Consider the following 22053-nt stretch of genomic DNA (forward strand, 5'->3'; position numbering starts at 1 on the left):
ATCCCAGGATGCAAACTGATGTCATCAACCTGTGAGCAAACAGCAGCTCTGGTTTCATCTTAATGCTGTTTGTTTTGTCTTATGAAACCTGGATGTTCCTAAGCCTGGGGCTGGGTTGGTCAGAGCCTCTTTGAACAATCTCAAGGGTGAACAATCTCAAGATTCGTGTCCTAACTTATCTATGGTGCTGCAAGACTTGCACTCGCAGCAGGCAGTCAGGGTACTCACAGTCAGGGTGTGTCCAGGCAGGTTGGAGGCAAGCACAGAGGAATGCACTGCTTTGTCTTGAAGCCTAAACAGGACTATTTTTTTAATTTCCCTAACACCCTGGTGGACGCATGGTAAAAAGTTAGCTTGCCCATGAGGGAGACATGGGTTCGATCCCTGTTCTGGGAAGATCTCACATGCAAGGGAGCAACTAAGCTGATGAAGGACAGATACTGAGGCTGTGGAACGAAACTACTGAAGCCCGTGTGCCTAGAGCTGATGTTCCACAACAAAAGGAGCCACCGCAACGAGAAGCCATGCACCCTGCAAGCAGAGAGCAGCCCCCACTTGTCTCAAATAGAGAAATGGCCACACAGGAAACAGACCCAGCACAGCCAAAAAAAAAAAACCCAAAGCCCTTGCCTTTGTCTCTGTGGGCACTACAGCACCACCGGAGGGTGATGTACATTTCACACGTCAAAGAACAGAGCAGGAAGTTGAGGAGAAGAAAAATCTCCTCTGAGAGTTCACAAATACTAAATATCTGTTTTCTCACAGAACTCTCACACTTGGAGAGCTTCCCAAACATGATGAATGCTGTGACTTCCTCTCTGTCCTTGTGACAGCTGACCTGGGATCACATTGTTGATCCTTTCCCACTCATCTGATTTTCTGCTACTAGCACCTCATTCTCCACAATCCAGGGATCTTTCTCATGCTACAAAAATAGAGTTATGATTCAGGTAAGAATCACAAATTCCTACTCAGAAGAAATGTCATACTTGACTTCTTCAAGAATCCAAACTTTCTTTTTTGAAAAAAAAAATGCATTTGCTATCTTTAATAATTTTGTTTATTCATTTATTTTGGCTGGAGTGAGCGACCAGTGCCGCTTGGACTTTTCCCCAAATTGGGCAAGTAGGGGATACGCTCCAGTTGCAGTGTTTGGGCTCCTCACTTGCTGTGGCTTCTCCTGGGTGCCCAGGCTTCAGTAATTGCCCCATATGGGCTCATTAATAGCAGCTCCAGGCTCTAAAATGCTGCTTTAGTAGTTCTGGCCCACGGGCTTAGCTGCTCTTTGACGTGGGATCTTACAGACCAGGGATCGAACCCGTGTCTCCTGCATTGGCAGGTGGAAAATCCCGGCTCTTTTGTCTGTCAAGAAGTGAGGACATTATGACAGATAGAAAAATATTTTACAAATTACTTTACTATTTAGTATGTATCAGGTATCTAGTTCCTTTCCAAGAGTTACTGAACCAAGAACACAGGGGCATAAAACAGACGACTGGATATTTCAAAGTTTGAAATCAGTGTTATAAACACTCAAGCTCTGGAAAAACTCCCTGTGTATCACACAGTGGGCAGGTCACCCAAAGAAAAGACAAGTTTAACCTCCTGATGCCAATCACGGAGTCTTACAGATCTGAGTGAACAAGGCTTTCAGCTCAGTCAAGAAAAACAGGGCGCCCAAGAGACAGGGAGGGAAAAGGCAGAGATAACCCAAAGTAGATTTCTACTTCAGAGGGAAGTGATCCTCACCTACCGACAGCGGGTTCCTGAGGGTCTCCACCATCACGTCCTTGTACAAGGTCCTCTGGGCAGGGTCCAGACATTCCCCCTCCTCAGGAGTGGAATTTTTGAACACATCCTTGAAGGTCAACTGTGCCTGAAAGGAAAACACATTTCACCAATGGGCCCTGAGCAGGATTCTTATTTTCACAGAGAAGGAGAAAAAGTGAGACAGGTAAAGTCAATTCAGCTGAAGCAATATTCTCATAGATCCATGCAAATCTATATGGAGCAAATGGTTGCTCTCTAATTTAATTTCCTGTTTTTTCATAAGATGATGACATCCTCCAATCAACGTGAATTCATCGTGGGTGTGGACAAGACATGAAAAACATACAAATTGCAGTCAACAGTGGGTTGTTGATGCAGAAGTGTTACGATCGACAAACCGAGTGACGTTCACTGTCTAGATGAGCTACAGCAAGACTGGTGTCTTCAGAGACGACAAAGTCCACAGCGGCTTTAAAAGACCACAGACTGTGATAAGGATGTCAGCATCACACTGATGAGAGGTGTCTCAACACTTCATACACACTAAGCATTACTCTAAAGACTTTACCCATATGAACTTGTCATCAACATAACAGCACGTTAGAGAAAGATCTGTGTCCATCTTACTGGGGAGAAAACTCTGTCACTCTAAGAAATAGCTCTGATCAAACAGTTAAGAAATGAGGCAACAGCACCTGAGCTCAGGTGGTTGGGAGAGACAACTGAACCTAAGGAATCAAAGAGTTATGTAACAGTATCAAAGACCATACACAGAGAGTTCTCTGAGAATACCTGAAAGAAGTTCAAGGGAGCTGAAGTGCAATGGAACAGCATAAGTGGTCACTATACAGGGTCACCCCCTCTACCTCCTAACCCACACGATGTCAATAATCTGACTACTATTTACATTATTCATGTGATGAGGTAGAAAAAATTAAAGGCTATGGAATACACAGTTCAGATAAAACTGCAACTGCTCTAAGCATAAACCATATTTATGAGCTGGTTTTGTAATAAAATCATAGAGTTATATATCCATGCACTCATGCATGCACATGGAAACACACAATTGATTGAAACAAGAAGAGTTGTCTTTATTTTTTTCTTTCATTCAATCAAAATTTAGTGAGTATCAACTCTGTGTCCCGAACTGGGAATACAGCAGTGAACATGACGGAGCTTACAATCTAGCAGCCAGCCACCCAATTAGATCCATAATTTTAACATTACTATTGCTATATGTGCTCTGAAACAGGCCTGGTGCCAAGAGAAGATTCAACAGAATGTCTTGACCTACATCGATAAATCAGACAAGGTCTCTGTGAGGAAGAAACAGTTAGGATTGGCAAGGTGGGAAATGGAAGAGTTTTGTAAGCAGAGAGAACAGCCTGAGGGCCAGCTCTGAGGCAGGAAGATATTTACTGAACAGAAAACCAGCCAGTGTGACTGCAACGGAGGGAAAGAAGATGGGGTGATGCCAGGTAGAGGCTGATTTCTGCAAGGCCTATAAACTGAGGATGTTATTTCAAAAGCAACTGGACAGCACTTAAGAATCCGTAGGAGGAAAGTTAGAGATTTAGGGTTGTTTTTCAGCACTCACTCTGCTATGTGAGGAGGTTGTTGTTCAGCTGGCTCCGTCATGTCAGACTCTTTGGGACGCCATGGACTGATGCCTGCCAGGGTCCTCTGTCCATGGGATTCTCCAGGCAAGAAAACTGGAGTGGGTGGCCATTCCCTTCTCCTGTTTATGTGTATTTTGGCATCTTTGGGACATTAAAAATGAATCAAATGTATTTCAGTAAGTTTGTTAATATGCTGTTTCCTTTTCACAGCTTCTTTGGTTTGTTTATGCTGGGCCTTCGTTGCTGTGACCAGCTCTCTCTGCTTGTGGCTGCACTGCATGGAGGTGAGTCTGCAGTGCCCAGGCTTCTCATCACAGTGGCGTCTCTTTGTCTCCGAAGTCAAGCTCAAGCACTGAGTGACTTGTGAAGGGCGGGGCCAGGCTGAGCGAACACCGACCTGCTTCTTCCTCCCTTTGGTTCCAGAGGTGTCTTGTCAGGGTTAAGGAGTACTTGGTCTCTCAAGTCGTGTGTTGCACCATTGATTGCTCATTAGTTTAAGTTACTGTAAACACTTTTAATAAAACTTGAAAATTCTGTGGGATAATCGCAATGGAACGAAAAAAGCTTTTGGCATAACATTTGGAGTCCTGCATGTCCGACGACAGAAGATGAGATGGTTGGATGGCATCATCGACACAGTGAGTTTGAGTAAACTCTGGGAGTTGGTGAACAGGGAGGCCTGGTGTGCTGCAGTCCATGGGGTCACAGAGTCCGACATGACTGAGCGACTGAACCAAACTGTACTTGGAGTCCTGCTGATGAGGCTGAAGTGATTCAGAGCCCTGGGAACTGAAACCTCATCTGCTGGCCAGGTTGGGGATGGGGGGGGGGGGTTGATGTGGGGTGCTGGTGGGGTGGGGCTACATGTGGACAGCTAGCTGAACCAAGGAATATTCCAACAATTAGAATTAATTTAAGCTGTTTAAGTAAACAAGAACTGGCTTTGTGCAGTGATGATAATCTAGAATGTGAAACGCACAACTCTTAGAAAGGGCTACTTCATACTAACACTTCTAAGGAGAAAAATGTCTTGACGTTCCACTTCTTCAAGGATGAAGCTTATTAATTCCTGTGGTGGCCCAGCGAAAGTGCACCCTGAGGGGAATGCAGGATTGAGAAAAGCAGGCACCATACTGTGCTTTGGACAGTCTAGCTTTGGTATTTCAGAAAGGGTCTCTTGGGTCCATCCACCTCTTAAGCAAGGCCAGATAAGTTTGGGGGAGTCTCTCCTGGTTTTCAGATCTCCCAGTTATTGGTTGATGACCCCAGTTTTGTTTGGCAGTGTATTAACATTTGCACTAAAATGTTTCTCAAAACTGTAGTAGCGGCTACGCTGCAATTGCCGTGCTCGTGCTCCTCACTTGCCGCGGCTTCTCCTGGGCGCACGGGCTTCAGGAGTTGTCCCATGTGGGCTCAGTAGTTGCAGCGTCCAGGCTCTTGAGTGCTGGCTCATAGTCGAGGCACACAGGTGTAGCTGCTCTGTGACATGTGGTATCTTCCCTGACCAACGATCGAACCCGGGTCTCCTGCATTGGCAGGTGTAGAATCTAGCTCTTTTTTCAGCCAAGGAGTGAGGACATTATAAACCAACAGAAAAATACTTCTCAAATGAATTTACCGTCTGCCTCCTTTTGAATGCACAGGGAACAGTATAACATACGTTACAATATGCACCCGGGATCTAGTTCTGCCTGGGTCCAGCCCCAGCGGGTCCACGAGTACCCAAGGGATGAGTGGCGTCAGCGAGGAAGGAGACGGACACACAAGGAAGGTTGCATGGACGAAAAGGCTCTTTATTTTTTGGACAGCTCAGCTTTATAGAATAAACATTACCTCCTCCCTTAAGTCACCTCATATTACATCAGATATTGGTTTCGTGTTTCTGTCAACATTTTTTCTTCCCCATGTTTTCCCCACATGCATTCATCTGGAAAATTCCCAATTACAGGGTTTTTTCCTTGAATGCCCCGTACATTAGTCTTCTTGCCTCAATGGCCTAACATTTTCATTCTGCCAAAAACAATGTTCCATAAAATCTAAATATAATATAAATTCTTTGGACAATAACACAATACATGGGAAGGGTTATAAAAAAAACATGTTTGACATTTCTGAGAATAGTACCATGTGAAAACCCTGATATTTTTCTTTACCTGAGACCACAAAACCTCAGTCTACAATATTTAACTATGAAGCAACAAAACACCTCTATTAATATGAGGTACTGGCAGTGTGGCTGGTTAATATAAATCTTCTATTGAAATCCTATGTTAGGAACTTTCCAGAACGCTCGGTGAAAGGCGGAGGAGCGGCGGCTGCCCGAGCTGCGCACAGCAACGCGCTCCTTCCCGCTCCCCCACACTGGTATCGGCCCGCTCACCGGCTGTAGAAAATGGTGAAAGAAACCACTTACTATGATGTTTTGGGGGTCAAACCCAATGCCACCCAAGAAGAATTGAAAAAGGCTTACAGAAAACTGGCCTTGAAGTACCACCCTGATAAGAACCCAAATGAAGGCGAGAAGTTTAAACAGATTTCTCAAGCTTACGAAGTGCTTTCTGATGCAAAGAAAAGGGAATTATATGACAAAGGAGGAGAACAGGCAATTAAAGAAGGTGGAGCAGGTGGTGGTTTTGGCTCCCCCATGGACATCTTTGATATGTTTTTCGGAGGAGGAGGCAGGATGCAGAGAGAGAGGAGAGGTAAAAACGTTGTGCATCAACTTACAGTAACTTTAGAAGATTTACATAATGGTGCAACAAGAAAACTAGCTCTGCAAAAGAATGTGATTTGTGACAAATGTGAAGGCCGAGGTGGTAAGAAAGGAGCGGTAGAATGTTGTCCCAATTGCCGAGGTACTGGAATGCAAATAAGAATTCATCAGATAGGACCTGGAATGGTTCAGCAAATTCAGTCTGTCTGCATGGAGTGCCAGGGCCATGGGGAGCGGATCAGCCCTAAAGATAGATGTAAAAGCTGCAACGGAAGGAAGATAGTTGGAGAAAAGAAAATTCTAGAAGTTCATATTGACAAAGGCATGAAAGATGGCCAGAAGATAACATTCCATGGTGAAGGAGACCAAGAACCAGGCCTGGAGCCAGGAGATATTATCATTGTTTTAGATCAGAAGGACCATGCTGTTTTTACTTGACGAGGTGATCTTTTCATGTGTATGGACATACAGCTGGTTGAGGCGTTGTGTGGCTTCCAGAAGCCAATATCTACTCTTGACAACCGAACCATAGTCATCACTTCTCATCCAGGTCAGATCGTCAAGCATGGAGATATCAAGTGTGTGCTAAATGAAGGCATGCCAATTTATCGTAGGCCATATGAAAAGGGTCGCCTAATCATTGAATTTAAGGTAAACTTTCCTGAGAATGGCTTTCTCTCTCCTGATAAACTCTCTTTGCTGGAAAAACTTCTGCCTGAGAGGAAGGAAGTAGAAGAGACTGATGAAATGGACCAGGTAGAATTAGTGGACTTTGATCCAAATCAGGAAAGACGGCGCCATTACAATGGAGAAGCATATGAGGACGATGAACATCATCCCCGGGGTGGTGTTCAGTGTCAGACCTCTTAGTAGGCCCATGAATAACACTCACTGCTGGGGTTTTATTGCAGTAGTGATTGAGTGAAGGACTATAATCATAATATGCTCACTACTTGTTTTTGTTTTAATATTCAACTATAGTAGTGTTTAAAAGTTAAATGAAGAATAAACTCAAATATAAAAGCTCAAAAAAAAAAAACAGAAATCCTATGTTACACATTTTCTAATTCTACAAAAATACCCATAATATTCTATGTTTATTAAGGGAATGGAAACAGTGGACAAATAGAAGCACTGAAATAGCAACAATGAAAATCCTCTTGACCAAAGAACATTAACCTATGGTACATCTACTTCTGAATCTCAATGCCGATACTCTTTTTTAATCTAGAACATTATAATCTTCTATGCACGCAGCCAATCTATGCCTGTGGCCTTTTCCTTTTTGACTTGGTACAATGTTTATGGTCGTGTCTTGGGTGGAGCAATCATGAGCATTTCTGATGCCCTCCCAAGCATAACGCCACTTGCGTGGTGGATGGTCTGCCACAAACCTGAACAGGCCTTTCATTCCTGGTTAGTCATAAGGTTCCCAATGCTGAGGAGGCAGAGTAGGCCTCGGCCTTACGGGATCCTTCTAAATAGGCTTGGGCTTTTCCAGGGAGGCCTGATCACTATATGTTACATTCCCAAGAATTAATAGAAAACCCAACAACAGTAAGACAGAAAGAGAAAGGGGACATATTGGGCCCCCAGGGCAACCCTGAGGGGAAGGGCTGCCTTGCAGTTTCCTCTCTGATCCCGTGACCTTGTCACGGCCTGGGCGCGTCCCGGTGGATCCCGACATAGTTTCTATCTAAGAACTACTGAACCAAGAACACAGGGCTAGAAAACATGCAACTGGATATTTCAAAGTTTGAAATCAGCTTTATAAATGCTCAAGCTGTGGAGAAACTCCTTGTGTATCACACATTGGCAGGTCACCAGACGGAAAGACAAGTTTAAACTCCTGATGCCAATCACGAAGCTTTACATGTGTGAGTCAACAAGGTCTTGAGCTTAGTCAAGAAAAACAGAGGACTTCCCTGGTGGCTCAGACGGTAAAGCATCTGCTTACAACTCGGGAGACCTGGGTTCGATCCCTGGGTGAGGAAGATCCTCTGGAGAAGGAAATGGCAACCCTTTCCAGTACTCTTGCCTGGAAAAACAGGGGATCTCAAAAGGTACAGAGGGAACATGCAGAGGTACCCCAGGGCAGATCCCCACTTCAGGGGGAAGTGATCCTCACCCACAGACAGCAGGTTCCTGAGGGTCTCCACCATCACGTCCTTGTACAAGGTCCTCTGGGCAGGGTCCAGGCATTCCCACTCCTCAGGAGTGAAATCTGTGAACACATCCGTGAAGGCCAACTGAAATGAAATGAAATGAAAACACATTTCACCAATGGGCCGTGAGGAGGATTCTTAGTTTCATACAAAATGAGAAGAGGTAAGAGGGGGTAAAGCTCAATTCAGTTGAAGTAATATTCTGATACATCCATTAAAACCTGCTTGAAGCAAACTGTTGGTCTCTAATCGAATTTCTAATTTCCTCTTTTTTCTAAGATTATGATCTCCTGCAATCAACATGAATTTGTCATGTATGTGGACAATACATGAAAAACACACAAATTAAAACCTACTCTGGGTTGTCTATGCAGAAGTGTTACATTCAACACACTGAGTGACATAATGTCAATATCTAGTTGAGTTACAGGAAGACTGGTGTCTTCAGAGACGATAAAGTCCACAGTGACTTTAAAAGAACACACATAGTGATGATGACAACATCATCACATTGATGACAGGTGTTTCAGCACGTCCTACACACTAAGCATTACTCTAAAGACTTCACACGGATGAACTTGTCATCAACATAACAGCACGTTAGAGAAAGATCTGTGTCCACCTTACTGGGGAGAAAACTGTCACTCCAAGAAATCACTCAGATCAAACAGTTAAGAAATGAGGCAACAGCACCTGAGCTCAGGTGGATGGGAGAGACAACTGAACCTAAAGAATCAACCAGTTAACTACCAGAGAAGGAAAGAGTATCCACAGAATGTTCCCTGAGAATACCTGAAACAAGTTCAAGGAAGCTGAAATACAATAGAAGCACATAAATGGTCACGATACAGGGTCATACCCTCTCCCATCAGAACCCACACAATGTCAATATTCTTACTACAATTTACATCATTCATGTGATGATGCACAAAAAACTTAACGCCATGAAATACACTTAAGATAACAACTGAAACTGCTACAAAGCAAACACCATTATTTATGAGATGATGTTTTTGTAATAAAACTATGGAGCTACATGTCCATGCATTCATGCATGCATGTGGAAACACACAATTCCTTGAAACAAGAGGAGTTATCTTTTTTTCTTTCATTTTATCAAAATTCATTCAGTGTCACCATTGCGCCTCAAACTTGAAATACAGCAGTGAACGTGACGGAGCTTATAATCTAGCAGCCAGCCAACCAACTTCGTCCACAATTTTAATGTTATTATTAAAATAAGTGCTCTGACACAGGCCCGGTGCTAACACAAGATTAAACAGAAAGTCTTAACCTACATTGAGAAATCACACAAGGTCTGTGTGAGGAAGAAACACTTAGGATTGGCAAGGTGGGAAACAGAAGACTGTTGCAAGCAGAGAGAACAGCCTGAGTGCCAGCTCTGAGGCAGGAAGACATTTACTGAACAGAAAGTCAGCCACTGTGAAGGGAACACAAGAAATGTAAATGGGGTGATTCCAGGCAGAAGGTACTTTATGCAAGAGCTATGGATTTAGGACTTTATTCTAAAAACTACTGGAAGTCACTGAAGAATCTGCAAGAGGAAAGTTAGGTGGTTAGATTTGCTTTTCAGAGCTCAATCTGCTGTGTGTGAAAGTTGTTGTTTACCTGCTTACTCATGCCAGACTCTTTGCAACCCCGCTGACAGCAGCCCACCAGCTCCTCTATCCATGGAATTCTCCAGGCAAGAATGTTGGAGTGCATTCCCATTCTATTCTTTCATTTTACTTCTTCATTCAGTGCCTTTGTCAACAAAGTAAGCTTTTTCAAAGCTTATTTATTTTGCTTATGTTGGGTCTTTGTTGCTGTGAGTGGGCTTTCTCTAGTTGCAGCTGCAGTGCCCAGGCTTCTCACTGCAGTGGCTTCTCTTGTTTTGGAGCACAGGCTCTAGAGAGTGTGGGCTTCCGTACTTATGGCTCTCGGGCTCTAGATCACAGGGTCAGTAGTAGTGGCCCATGGGCTTAGCTGCTCTGAGGCATCTTTCCAGACCTGGGATGGAACCCATGCACCGTACATTGGCAGGCACATTCTTAGCCACTGTACTTACTACCAGTGAACTTCTCAACATTATCTTATTCTAGTTCAAAAAAAAATAAAAAGTAATACAAGCAGAAAATAACATACAGAAGATTTCTTCCAATCCCTATAAAATACCTGTATTTAAAAATATGTGGAAAAAATAAATAAGTAAATAAATGTGGGCCTCCCTACGGATAAGTGGTAAAGAATCCACTGGCAGTGAAAGAGATGTGGGTTGTTGCCTGGTCTGAGATCCCACATGCTGAGGGTCAACTAAGCCCGTGAGTCTCAATTCCTGAGCCAGAGCTCTATAGCTCACGAGGTGAAACTTTCAGGGGAAGCATGCTGATTGAAACCGCCCACCCTGGCCAGGCACCATAGTAACCATTTGCATGAGTTGTTTTATGATAGGCGATCCTGCTACAGAATACGGAGCTAATAAGCCACCACCAACCTCAAGAGTTCGGGAAAGGTCGAAAGGAGACACCAAGTGTCCGTCCACTTCCCAGAATCCCTCTCGCTAGCATCCATCTTGGCTGAGCGATGCATGGGCCACCAGGAAAGACTCTGAATTAGAATGATCGGCCAAAGACCACCCGGAAACTAATCTCATCACCATAAAACCCAGGACTGCAAGCCACGCGGCAGGGCAGTTCTCCTGGGTTCCATGACCTTCCTGATCTCCGCCCGGGTGCCCTTTCCTATAAAATCTCTTGCTTTGTCAGCACATGTGTCTCCTCGGACAATTCATTTCCAAGTGTTAGACAAGAGCCCAGTTTCAGGCCCTGGAAGGGGTCCCCCTTCCTGCAACAAAAGTACTGAAGCCAGCGCGCTTGAGACCCTGTGCTGCAAGACAAGGGAAGCCACTGCAATGGGAAGCGTGTGCACCACAACCAGAGAGCGGCCACCACTCGCCAGAGCCAGGGAAAGGACACTGAAGCAATGCAGATACAGTCAGGAAATACATCTATTTTAAAAATCATAGTGTGATTTTTATCAATTTTAGGTGTGCACTTGTTAACAAAATCCAAAATTTATTACTTTATTCCATTAAGAAAATACTGAATCAGTGAGAGGGTAACAGGCAGGAAGGCCAGGGGTCTCCAAATGGAGGAAGTAGGCTGCAAGTGTCAGACATTTTTATCTCTTTTAAGCTGCAGGAGGAAACAAACTAGCCATATTTTTTCCCCTTCTCTATTCAAATTTAAAAGGTGCTTTCTCTTAAAATACTGTGTTGCCATAACGACACCTTGTTTCACCTGAAGCTAACTATTCTCAAACGTTGAGTTAACCAATGCATTTTTCTTATGGAAATATTTGTCTTAAGCTATGTTAATGTACTATGCATTTACCCCAGACTGCGCCTAATGGCTCAGAATGTACTTGACAAACAAGTATGTTACACTCAGATATTGTTCCCCTAATCTATGTAAATAAAACTATTTGTATGGTAATCTGCCTTCTACAAGATTCAAGTCAAGATTTATGGCCTGGGATGAATCATCTAGTGCCAAGATTATCCCAAAATGCATCTTATGAATGAGGGGCCTTGTGCCATTCTGAGTTTTAAGACATTCCTTTCTTTCATTAACAGACTGCTAGTGACTATATGGAGAAGGAAATGGCAACCCACTCCAGTATTCTTGCCTGGAAAATCCCATGGACTGAGAATCCTGGTATGCTAGAGTCCATAGGGTCGCAAAGAGTCGGACACAACTGAGCGACTTCACTTCACTTCAGTGACTATGTAACATCCAGGTGAAGACTAGGAGGCGGGTACTCTTTCTGCCCACTTCTCATGTCTATGTCAGAAGCTTTCTCTGTCTCCTTTATACTTTAATAAAACTTTACAACACGAAAGCTCTGAGTGATCTTTTCATTCACCAACAACTTTTCATCAAGATTAGTAAAGTTGGAGAATTCCCTCATGCGCCAGTGGTTAAGATCCCTCACTTCCACTGCAGGGTTTCAGGTTCGATCCCTATTCAGCAAACTAAGACCCTGGAAGCTGCATCATGTGCTCAAAAAAGAAAGAAAAAAATTAGTAAACCTGATTTTACAGTTTAAATTAGACGGTATAACAAAACACTCCCTAGCCCTGACATCACTTTCTGAACGCTCCGTTCCATTCCCAAACACTGAAGTTTTCAAGGAGGTGCTCATTTCGTTTTAAATGTTCAATAAAAAGTCAGAACTGATTTCCACCCATGCGTCTAGGTGTCGGGGGCATTCTTTCCTCCACCTCTCTGGCTGTCCATAAACAGGCGAGTCCACCACCATCTCTCCTCCAGTGCCCTTCTGCCCTCACAGGGCACCCTGGGTTGGTCTGGGTACCTGTGGGCCTTGTGGTCCACCATGACCAGCTCGGCCTGCAAAGGCTGACCTCCCCTCTGGTGGTCTCTGTGTGGACAAAGCTAAAACCATGATTTCAGCCCGTTGTGTATTTCCCTGGGAGCATTCAGCCTTTTCAACCATGTCCCTATTATAAAAACTAAATAAGTCAGTTGGCGGAAATCGCTCATAGGGGTCTGAGGACCAGCAGTTGCTGTTTGAATCTCGCTCCTGATGTCTGTGGCAGGGTAGGCTATGAAATGCATAGCCAAAAGGGCCTGTCCCTCGAGGGGGAAGGCATCCACACTCATATACATTGTCTATGCTCTGTCTTTGTTGCTGTGTGGGCTTTTCTCAGCATGGGCTTCTCACTGCAGTGGCTTCTCTTGTTTCAGAACACAGGCTCTGGGGCCTGGGCTTCAGTAGTTTCAGCTCCCGGGCTTAACTGCTCCATGACACATGGGATCTCCCTGGATCAGGGATGGAGCCCATGTGCCCTGCATGGCACGTGGATTCCTTCCCAGTGAGCCACCAGAAAAGCCCCTGCTATATTTTTTAAAACCTTCTATCAGCCTCTCATGAAATGCTTTCCGATCTTCCTCTCACCCCTGTTGTACTACCTGCACTTCTTCATAACTGACAGATTTTACTCTAAGTGTCTTCATAACCTCTGTTAATCAACCATGTAGTCTCGGGTCTGCCTCAGGGACAGCGGCGGTGCCCCCTGCCCGCCGTGTGGCCCTCTTGGGCTCGGGCTGCCACTGGGTCAGCACGGACCCTAGCTGCCTGTGGGAGAGTAAAGTCTGCAAGTCTCCCTTTGGATGAGATCAAAAGATCCCATTAACTGGGTAACCTCGGTCCTGGAAAGTTCAGTTCTCAGAAGAATGTGTCCATCTATCTTCTGCTGACTTAGATGGACAAGGAGAAAGGAGGAGAAAGATGGACATGGAGAAAGATGGACATGAAGAAAGGTGCTTCTCACAGAGGCGGAGCCATGGGGCAGTTGGTCAGTAACTTACACGCTGCAGGTGCTGTCTGGGCTGAGATTTGGCCCCTTGGGTAACTCGGGGTACAGAGAAGCAGCTCCTGAATATAGTGGGCAGTCTCCTCACCCTTGGGTGCCCTTGACTCTGGGCTAGTGGCCTTGGCTGGAGCAGCGGCTGAGACAGGCTTTGCTGCTCACATCTCTAGAGCAGTAGTTAGCTATCCAGAAGTCACGGTCCTGTGTCGCATTTCACTGTGCAGTTTAGTCAGGATTTGTGCTTACAGCTTTAGATGCTATCCTTCCGAGTAGTCTCTCAGCCAGTGTGAGTGGCTGAGAAACTGTCCCAATGGAATAGTACAGAGTGTGTGTCCAGTGCCATTGACAGGGAGCTTTCAGGAGCTAGTCTAGATGCAAATTGGAAGTAAAGGGTCAGGGGAGGAGGGAAAATCCTGGAAGTTGATTCCCTTCAGTATCCTTGTGCAGGATGCTGAGAATACCTGATAAGAGGCATTCATCCAGGGTGGACACGGTCCTTTAAATGATGCGTTTTTTTTGTTTTTTTTTTTTTCTAGAACATATGGTCCCCTGGTTATAGATCATGGGCATCTGATCTGCATCCAAAGACAGATTACACTGCTGAGCTTCAGATCCAAGCCTAGAATATCTTCCTAACAACTCAATTAAGCTTTACAATAATATGACAAAAGCGCTATTTGAAAAGTGAGTTTTAGACAGTAGATACTGATCTCAGCCAAACTAAAAGTTAATATCTATTAAAACACTATTCCTTTCTTCTTAAATCACTCTAATTTTCCCGAATGTAGCCAAGATAAGATTAATTTGTTTGTAAAATGAGTCTGGTTAATTGACAACATAGGCTTGTAAAATTTGTCCAGGAAAGTGAGTGTCTTGATCACTAAAAATTGTACAAAGTATACCCGAAGTGAAAACCAGATTTTAAAAACATGTATTTATTTAATTTGGCTGTGCTGGGTCTGCACTGCTGCTCGGACTTTCTCTATTTGCAGCAAGCAGGGGCTACTGTTTGCTGAGGTGCCCTGGCTTCTCACTGCGGTGGCTTCTCTTTTGCAGAGCACGGGCTCTAGGGCGCACGGGCTTCAGTAGTCCTGGCTCCTGGGCTCTAGAGCACAGGCTCAGTAGTTCGGTCGCAGGGGCTTACTTGCTCCACAGCATGTGGGATCTTCTCAGATCATGGACCAAACCCACGTCTCCTGCACTGGTAAGGGGATTCTTTACTGCCAAGCCTCCAGGAAAATTCATGAGTTAATTTCCTTGCTGACAAAGTTTACAACAAATATACTTACTGACACTGAGTAAACCTGGGTACCATAAAGACGGTGTGCTTAATAGTGATGTTTCACACCGAGGAAGCCAGATCTGAAAGACACGTGCACCCCTTGGTCATCACAGCACTGTTTATAATAGCCAGGACCCGGAGACAACCTAGATGCCCATCAGCAGACGAATGGATGAGGAAGCTACGCTACATATACACAGTGGAATATTACTCAGCCATTAAAAAGAATACATATGAATCAGTTCTAATGAGATGGATGAAACTGGAGCCCATTATACAGTGTGAAGTAAGGCATAAACATAAACAACAATACCGTATACTAACTGATATGTGTGGAATTTTAAAAGATGGTAGCGATAACCCTATATGCAGGACCGAAAAAGAGACACAGAGGTATATAACAGACTTTTGGACTCTGTGGGAGAAGGCGAAGGTGGGATGATCTGAGAGAATAGCATTGAAACAGGTATATTATCAAGTGTGAAACAGATCCCCAGCCCAGGTTGGATGCATGAGACAAGTGCTCAGGGCTGGTGCACTGGGAAGACCCAGAGGGATGGGATGGGGAGGGAGGTGGGAGGGGGCATCAGGATGGGGAACACATGTAAATCGATGGCTGATTCAGGTCAATGTATGGCAAAAACCACTACACTATTGTAAAGTAATTAGCCTCCAACTAATAAAAATAAATGAAAAAAAAGTGATGTGTTTAAATGACATGTCTCTATTAAATAACAAGCAAACAACAAACTTTAATGCCAGATGTTAATTTAATACTAAATGTTTCTTGAGTCATACGAATCCGAAATCCATTTAGCTTAGTTTCTGTTATATTTAGAAATGTTTACTTTGTAAGCACTTTTTAAAAAGGCAGTTAAATAGAGCTCACCTACAAATTAACCTGAGCAATACATATATCGCAATAGAGATCTCATAGTTTCATTTTAAAGCTTAGTCATAAAACAAGCATTGCAATGCAAAACTCACCAGCTTAGAGATCTTTGAGGACTTCCCTGGTGGTCCAGTAACTAAGACTCCATGCTTCCAGTGCAGGGGGCCCAGGTTTCCTTCCGGGACAGGAAACTAAATCCCACTTGCCACAACTAAGAGTCAGTGCAGACAAATAAATAAGGGTTAGACTTAGAACATAGCAGAAAAGTCCCCAAATTAAGAATGTAGATTGTCAGATCCTGTGAGCAGCACTCAGACAGTAAAATTTCTTCCTTCTCACATACCACCTACCCTGTCTCCTGCGCTAGCAACAAGATCCTTTCTGTGTCTCTAGACATCTATACCATCTTTCTATGGCAGCCTGTGCTGACTGAAAAAAAAAAAGATAGGACACTTGTGAGGCTTACAAGCAGAGGGGGAGAGGGTGCCGCCCAGAGTAATTAGTGGGCTACAGTTTTATAATAAAAGGAGAAGTGGGGAGGGGGAGAGTGTCCTTATCTGTCTCTTCTGCTTCCGCTTCTTGAGTTGTTGTTCAGTTGCTCAAGTGGTGTCCGACTCTTTGAGACCCCATGGACTGCAGCACACCAGGCTTCCCTGTCCTTCACCATCTCCCAGAGCTTGCTCAAACTCATGTCCATTAAGTCAGTGATGCCATCCAACCATCTCATCCTCTGCCCCCTTCTCCTCCTGCCTTCAATCTTTCCCAGCATCAGGGTCTTTTCTGATGAGTCAGTTCTTTGCATCAGGTGGCCAAAATATTGAAGCTTCAGCTTCAGTCCTTCCAATGAATATTCCAGGTTGATCTGCTTTAAGATTGACTGGTTTGGTCTCCTTGCTGTCCTAGGGACTCTCAAGAGTCTTCTCTGACACCATCACTCAAAGGCATCAATTCTTCAAGACTCAGCCTTCTTTATGGCCCAACTCTCACATCCATACATGAGTACTGGAAAAACCATAGCTTTGACTAGACAAACTTTGTGGGCAAAGTAGTGTCTGTTCTTTTTAATATGCTGTCTATGTTGGTCATAGTTTTTCTTCCAAGGAGCAAGTGTCTTTTAATTTCATGGCTGCAGTCACCTTCTGCAGTGATTCTGGAGCCTAAGAAAATAAAGTCTCTCACAGTTTCCATTGTTTCCCCATCTATTTGCCATGAAGTGATGGGACCGGATGCCATGATCTTAGTTTTTGAATGCTGAATTTTTTTTTTCAATGTTGAATTTTGAGCCAGCTTTTTACTCCCCTCTTTCACTTCAGTTTCTCTGCACTTTCTGCCTTAAGGGTGGTGTCACTTATTGATGTTTCTTCCAGCAATCTTGATTCCAGCTTGGGCTTCATCCAGCCTGGAATTTTGCATGATGTACTCTGAAGCTAAGGAAAATAAGCAGAGTGACAATATACAGACTTGACATACTCCTTTGTACTCCTTTCTCAATTTGGAACCAGTCCACTGTTCCATGCTTTGTTCTAACTGTTGCTTCTTGACCTGCATACAGCTTTCTCGGGAAGCAGGTAAGGTGGTCTGGTATGCCCATCTCTTTAAGAATTTTCCAAAATTTGTTGTGATCCACACAGTAAAAGGCTTTAGTGTAGTCAGTGATGCAGAAGTAGATGTTTTTCTGACATTCTCTTGCTTTTTGGATGTTAGCAATTTGATCTCTGGCTCCTCTGCCTTTTCTAAATCCAGCTTGTATGTCTGGAAGTTCTTGGTTCATGCACTGTTGAAGCCTAGCTTGGAGAATTTTGAGCATTACTTTGCTAGCACCAACACTATGAAAAGGCAGAAAGATATGACACTGAAAGCTGAACTCCCCAGGTTGGTAGATGCCCAGTGTGCTACTTGGAGAGAGCAGAGAAATAGCTCCAAAGGTGTGAAGAGGCCGAGCCAAAGCAAAAACAATGCCCAGTTATGGATGTCTCTGGTGATGGAAGTAAAGTCAGATGCTGTAAAGAACAGTATTGTGTAGGAACCTGGAACCTTAGGTCCATGAATCAAGGTAGATTGGAAGTGGTCAAACAGGAGATGGCAAGAGTGAACATCAACTTTCTAGGAATCAGTGACCTAAAATGGACCAGAATGGGTGAATTTAATTCAGGTAACCATCATATTTACTACTGTGGGCAAGAATCCCTTAGAAGAAATGGAGTAGCTATCATAGTCAACGAAAGAGTCTAAAATGCACTACTTGGATGCAATCTCAAAAACGACAGAATGATCTCTGTTCGTTTCCAAGGCAAACCAATCAATATCACAGTAATCCAAGACTATGTCCAAACCACTAATGCCAAAGAAGCTGAAGTTGAACAGTTCTATGAAGACCTACAGATTTCAGAGAACTAACACCCAAAAAAGATGTCTTTTTCATCACAGGGGACTGGAATGCCAAAGTAGGAAGTCAAGAGATACCTGGAGTAACAGGCAAGTCTGGCCTTGGAGTACAGATTGAAGAAGGCAACAAACAGTTGCCAACTAACAGAGCAAAGCTAACATTTTGTTAAGAGAACACACTGGTCATAGCAAACACCTGTCAGCTACAAGTGGCATTTACCAAAAGCAATGCCAGTGACTGAGCAACAAAGGCATTTGCCATCTGCCTCTACGGAGACTGAACCCCATGCTGCTATAGCTGCTGACCTTCAACAACTGTGGAGTGAGGCACTCCATGCTCCAGGGAATCCGGTGAGACAGGTCTTTAGATAGCTGGTTTTTTTCCCCTAATGTTTCTAGGAACATTTTTTATGGTCTCAATCATTGCATCTCCTCCTATCTAGACAAGCACTAAATCCTTTTATGGTGACACCATATCCTCATGGCTAACAAAAAACCTTTTGTACAATAAGTGCTTCATGTTATCGAACTTCCCGTTCACCAAAACCTTCTATACTGACCTTCCCCACTGCCGCTTTGAAGCAGTCTCTCAGAGCTATCTGAGATGCCGCCTCCCGGGCTACAGTCCTCATTTTGCCCTCATTTTGTTTGATGCCATCCTAAAATGTTCTCTCTAAGAAAGCAAAGGTTTTAGAAATTATCACTGGTATCTATGCTCACCAATCTAAAAAATGCTAATATAAAAGTCAGTCCTTGGCAGTCAAGGTGTCCTCCCGGGGGAGGCAGCATGGCTCAAGCATTCGTGAACAGCAACATCCAGTCTGGGAAGGTGGTTGTGTTCATCAAGCCCACCTGCCCCTACGGCAGAAGGACTCAGGAGCTCCTCAGCCAACTGCCCTTCAAACAAGGGCATTTGGAATTTGTCAACATCACAGCCAACGGCGACACCAATGAGATTCAAGATTACTTGCAACAGCTCACAGGAGCCAGAATGGTACCTCCGGTCTTCATCGGTAAAGAGTGCATAGGTGGATGCACTGATCTAGTAAATATGCATGAGAGAGGGGAACTGTTGACATGGCTAAAGCAAATTGGAGCTCTGCAATAATTACAGAGCAGATCCAGGCTGATATCCCCCTTGAAGACTGGATAGCACTGCCGATAATGCCGGCAGTTCCTGGAGGATGGACCTGGGGAAACTTTACCGAGTTACAGCAACTGTTTACTTAAAATTCTGAAATACGTTAATCTCAAGAAAAAGGGACGGGCATTTTGGGAGGCCAAAAACAGCTTCTTTTGATTCAGTATTAAAAATGGACGAACTTGTCAAAAAAAAAAAAAAAGTCAATTCTTGGTTTCCTAATGTAAGTAGGAACTGTGTTTTCGGTAAAGAAGGTATGGGGAATAGAATTGCATTTTGTGAGGGGAAAAGGAAGTAAGGCTGACCTACAGGTGGCTTCTTAGGATGGAAGAACAAAGTAATGGGTACAGAAAGTGATAAGGTTTGTGAAAAGTGAGCCATGAGAAGTGAACTTTGTACATGGTTTAAAATAAGTGTAAAATAAATTTAATAAAGTTTGCCTTTTAATAATGTAAAACTTATTTAGCTTTGAGTTTCACTTTTCCGTCTGTTGGAAAACTTGAATTTCGCTTTTCTGTCTGTTAAGATGACACCTTTTCTTCAGATGGTGAACTGCCTTTGATAACAGATTTAAGTTTCTTTATCTCTTAAATGATTTGTTCTGAAATCTTTTATTGTTACTTTGGCTATATGAAGAACGATTGTTTCACAATGACCTATAATCCTATCTGACTGAGTGTTCTAAACCTTTTTGATACTTGTTGACAAAACTTCCTAAGTCATTGTAATGAAGAACTTTATTTCTAGCTAACTTTGCCATGCTTCAGAGGGCCCCTGAAATACCCCAAAGAGACATGTTACACTAACTAGGCTGATTTTCTATACATAATGACATGGGAAGTATTGTCAAGTGAGTAATAAGTCTCAGGTTCTATTGTATGGTAAATATTACTAATATAGATATCATAGAAACTACATGGTGTTCCTAAACCTCTGATGTATTTGGGTAAAATGTTATCAGGCATAATTCTAATTACTACCTCAAAATATTGTCATAACACTAATCAAGTTTCTCAAAAATACTTGCTCTTCGAGAAGATTTATAGAAAGGAGTTTCAGGTAGATATCAAGTTTCTGAACTGGGTAAGGATTCTAATGAAAAACCTGATGACTTCACAAAGCTTAACAGAAGGATTGATGAATATGCTTATAACTTTTACGGTTTGCATCTGAAAAATCACTTGCTTGAATATGTGTTTTCCAGGTGTAAGGAAAAAGAACCTTCCCCTGAAACTAATTATGACAGTAATTTGGTAAAATTATATTTTATACACAAATTGAAACGTTTCTCTTTTCTCTCTATCTGTACCCTCCTGGAATGCAAAAGTAGGAAATCAAGAAACACCGGGAGTAAAAGGCAAATTTGGCCTTGGAGTACAGAATGAAGCAGGGCAAAGCCTAACAGAGTTCTGCCAAGAGAACGCACTGGTCATAGCAAACACCCTGTTCCAACAACACAAGAGAAGACTCTACACATGGACATCACCAGATGGTCAACACCAAAATCAGATTGATTATATCCTTTGCAGCCAAAGATGGAGAAGCTCTATACAGTCAGCAATAACAAGACCAGGAGTGGACTGTGGATCAGATCATGAACTGCTTATTGCCAAATTCAGACTGAAATTGAAGAAAGTAGGGAAAACCACTAGACCAATCAGGTATGACCTAAATCAAATCCCTTATGACTATACAGTGGAGGTGAGAAATAGGTTTAAGGGACTAGATCTGATAGACAGAGTGCCTGATGAACTATGGATGGGGATTCGTGACATTCTACAGGAGACAGGAATCAAGACCATCTCCAAGAAAAAGAAATGCAAAAAAGCAAAATGGCTGTCTGAGGAGGCCTTACAAATAGCTGTGAAAAGAAAAGTGAAAAGCAAAGGAGAAAAGGAAAGATATACCCATTTGAATGCAGAGTTCCAAAGCATAGCAAGGAGACATAAGAAAGCCTCCCTCAGTGATCAATGCAAAGAAACAGAGGAAAACAACAGAACGGAAAAGACTACAGATCTCTTCAAGAAAATTAGAGATACCAAGGGAACATTTCATGCAAAGATGGGCTCAATAAAGGACAGAAATGGTATGGACCTAACAGAAGAACAAGATATTAAGAAGAGGTGGCAAGAATACACAGAAGAACTGTACAAAAAAGATCTTCACGACCCAGATAATCATGAAGGTGTGATCACTCACACTCACCTAGAGCCAGACATCCTGGAATGTGAAGTCAGGTGGGCCTTAGGAAGCATTACTATGAACAAACCTAGTGGAAGCGATGGAATTCCAGCTGAGCTGTTTCAAATCCTAAAAGATGATGCTGTGAAAGTGCTGCACTCAATATGTCAGCAAATTTGGAAAACTCAGCAGTGGCCACAGGACTGGAAAAAGTTAGTTTTCATTCCAATCCCAAAGAAAGGTAATGCCAACGAATGCTCAAACTACCAAACAGTTGCACTCATCTCACACACTAGTAAAGTAATGCTCAAAATTCTCTAAGCCAGGCTTCAGCAATACGTGAACCATGAACTTCCAGATGTCCAAGCTGGTTTTAGAAAAGGCAGAGGAACCAGACATCAAATTGCCAACATCCACTAGATCATCAAAAAGCAAGAGAGTTCCAGAAAAACATCTATTTCTGTTTTATTGAGTATGCCAAACCTTTGACTGTGTGTCTCTCAATAAACT

The 22053-nt window shown here is 43.3% G+C and overlaps 1 protein-coding gene and 1 pseudogene across 1 annotated transcript; both read left to right on the plus strand.

Annotated features, from left to right (window-relative positions):
• Positions 1-5769: 5769 nt before the first annotated feature.
• Positions 5770-7076, plus strand: LOC133051798 (dnaJ homolog subfamily A member 1-like; annotated as a pseudogene).
• An 11932-nt stretch (positions 7077-19008) lies between these two features.
• LOC133051802 (glutaredoxin-1-like) lies at positions 19009-19329 on the plus strand. The gene has a single exon (XM_061136442.1). It carries the CDS (start codon positions 19009-19011, stop codon positions 19327-19329), a length of 321 nt encoding a protein of 106 aa, XP_060992425.1.
• Positions 19330-22053: the final 2724 nt, after the last annotated feature.

This window comes from Dama dama, chromosome 4 (assembly GCF_033118175.1).
Source record: "Dama dama isolate Ldn47 chromosome 4, ASM3311817v1, whole genome shotgun sequence".
NCBI classification, from domain to species: Eukaryota; Metazoa; Chordata; class Mammalia; order Artiodactyla; family Cervidae; genus Dama; species Dama dama.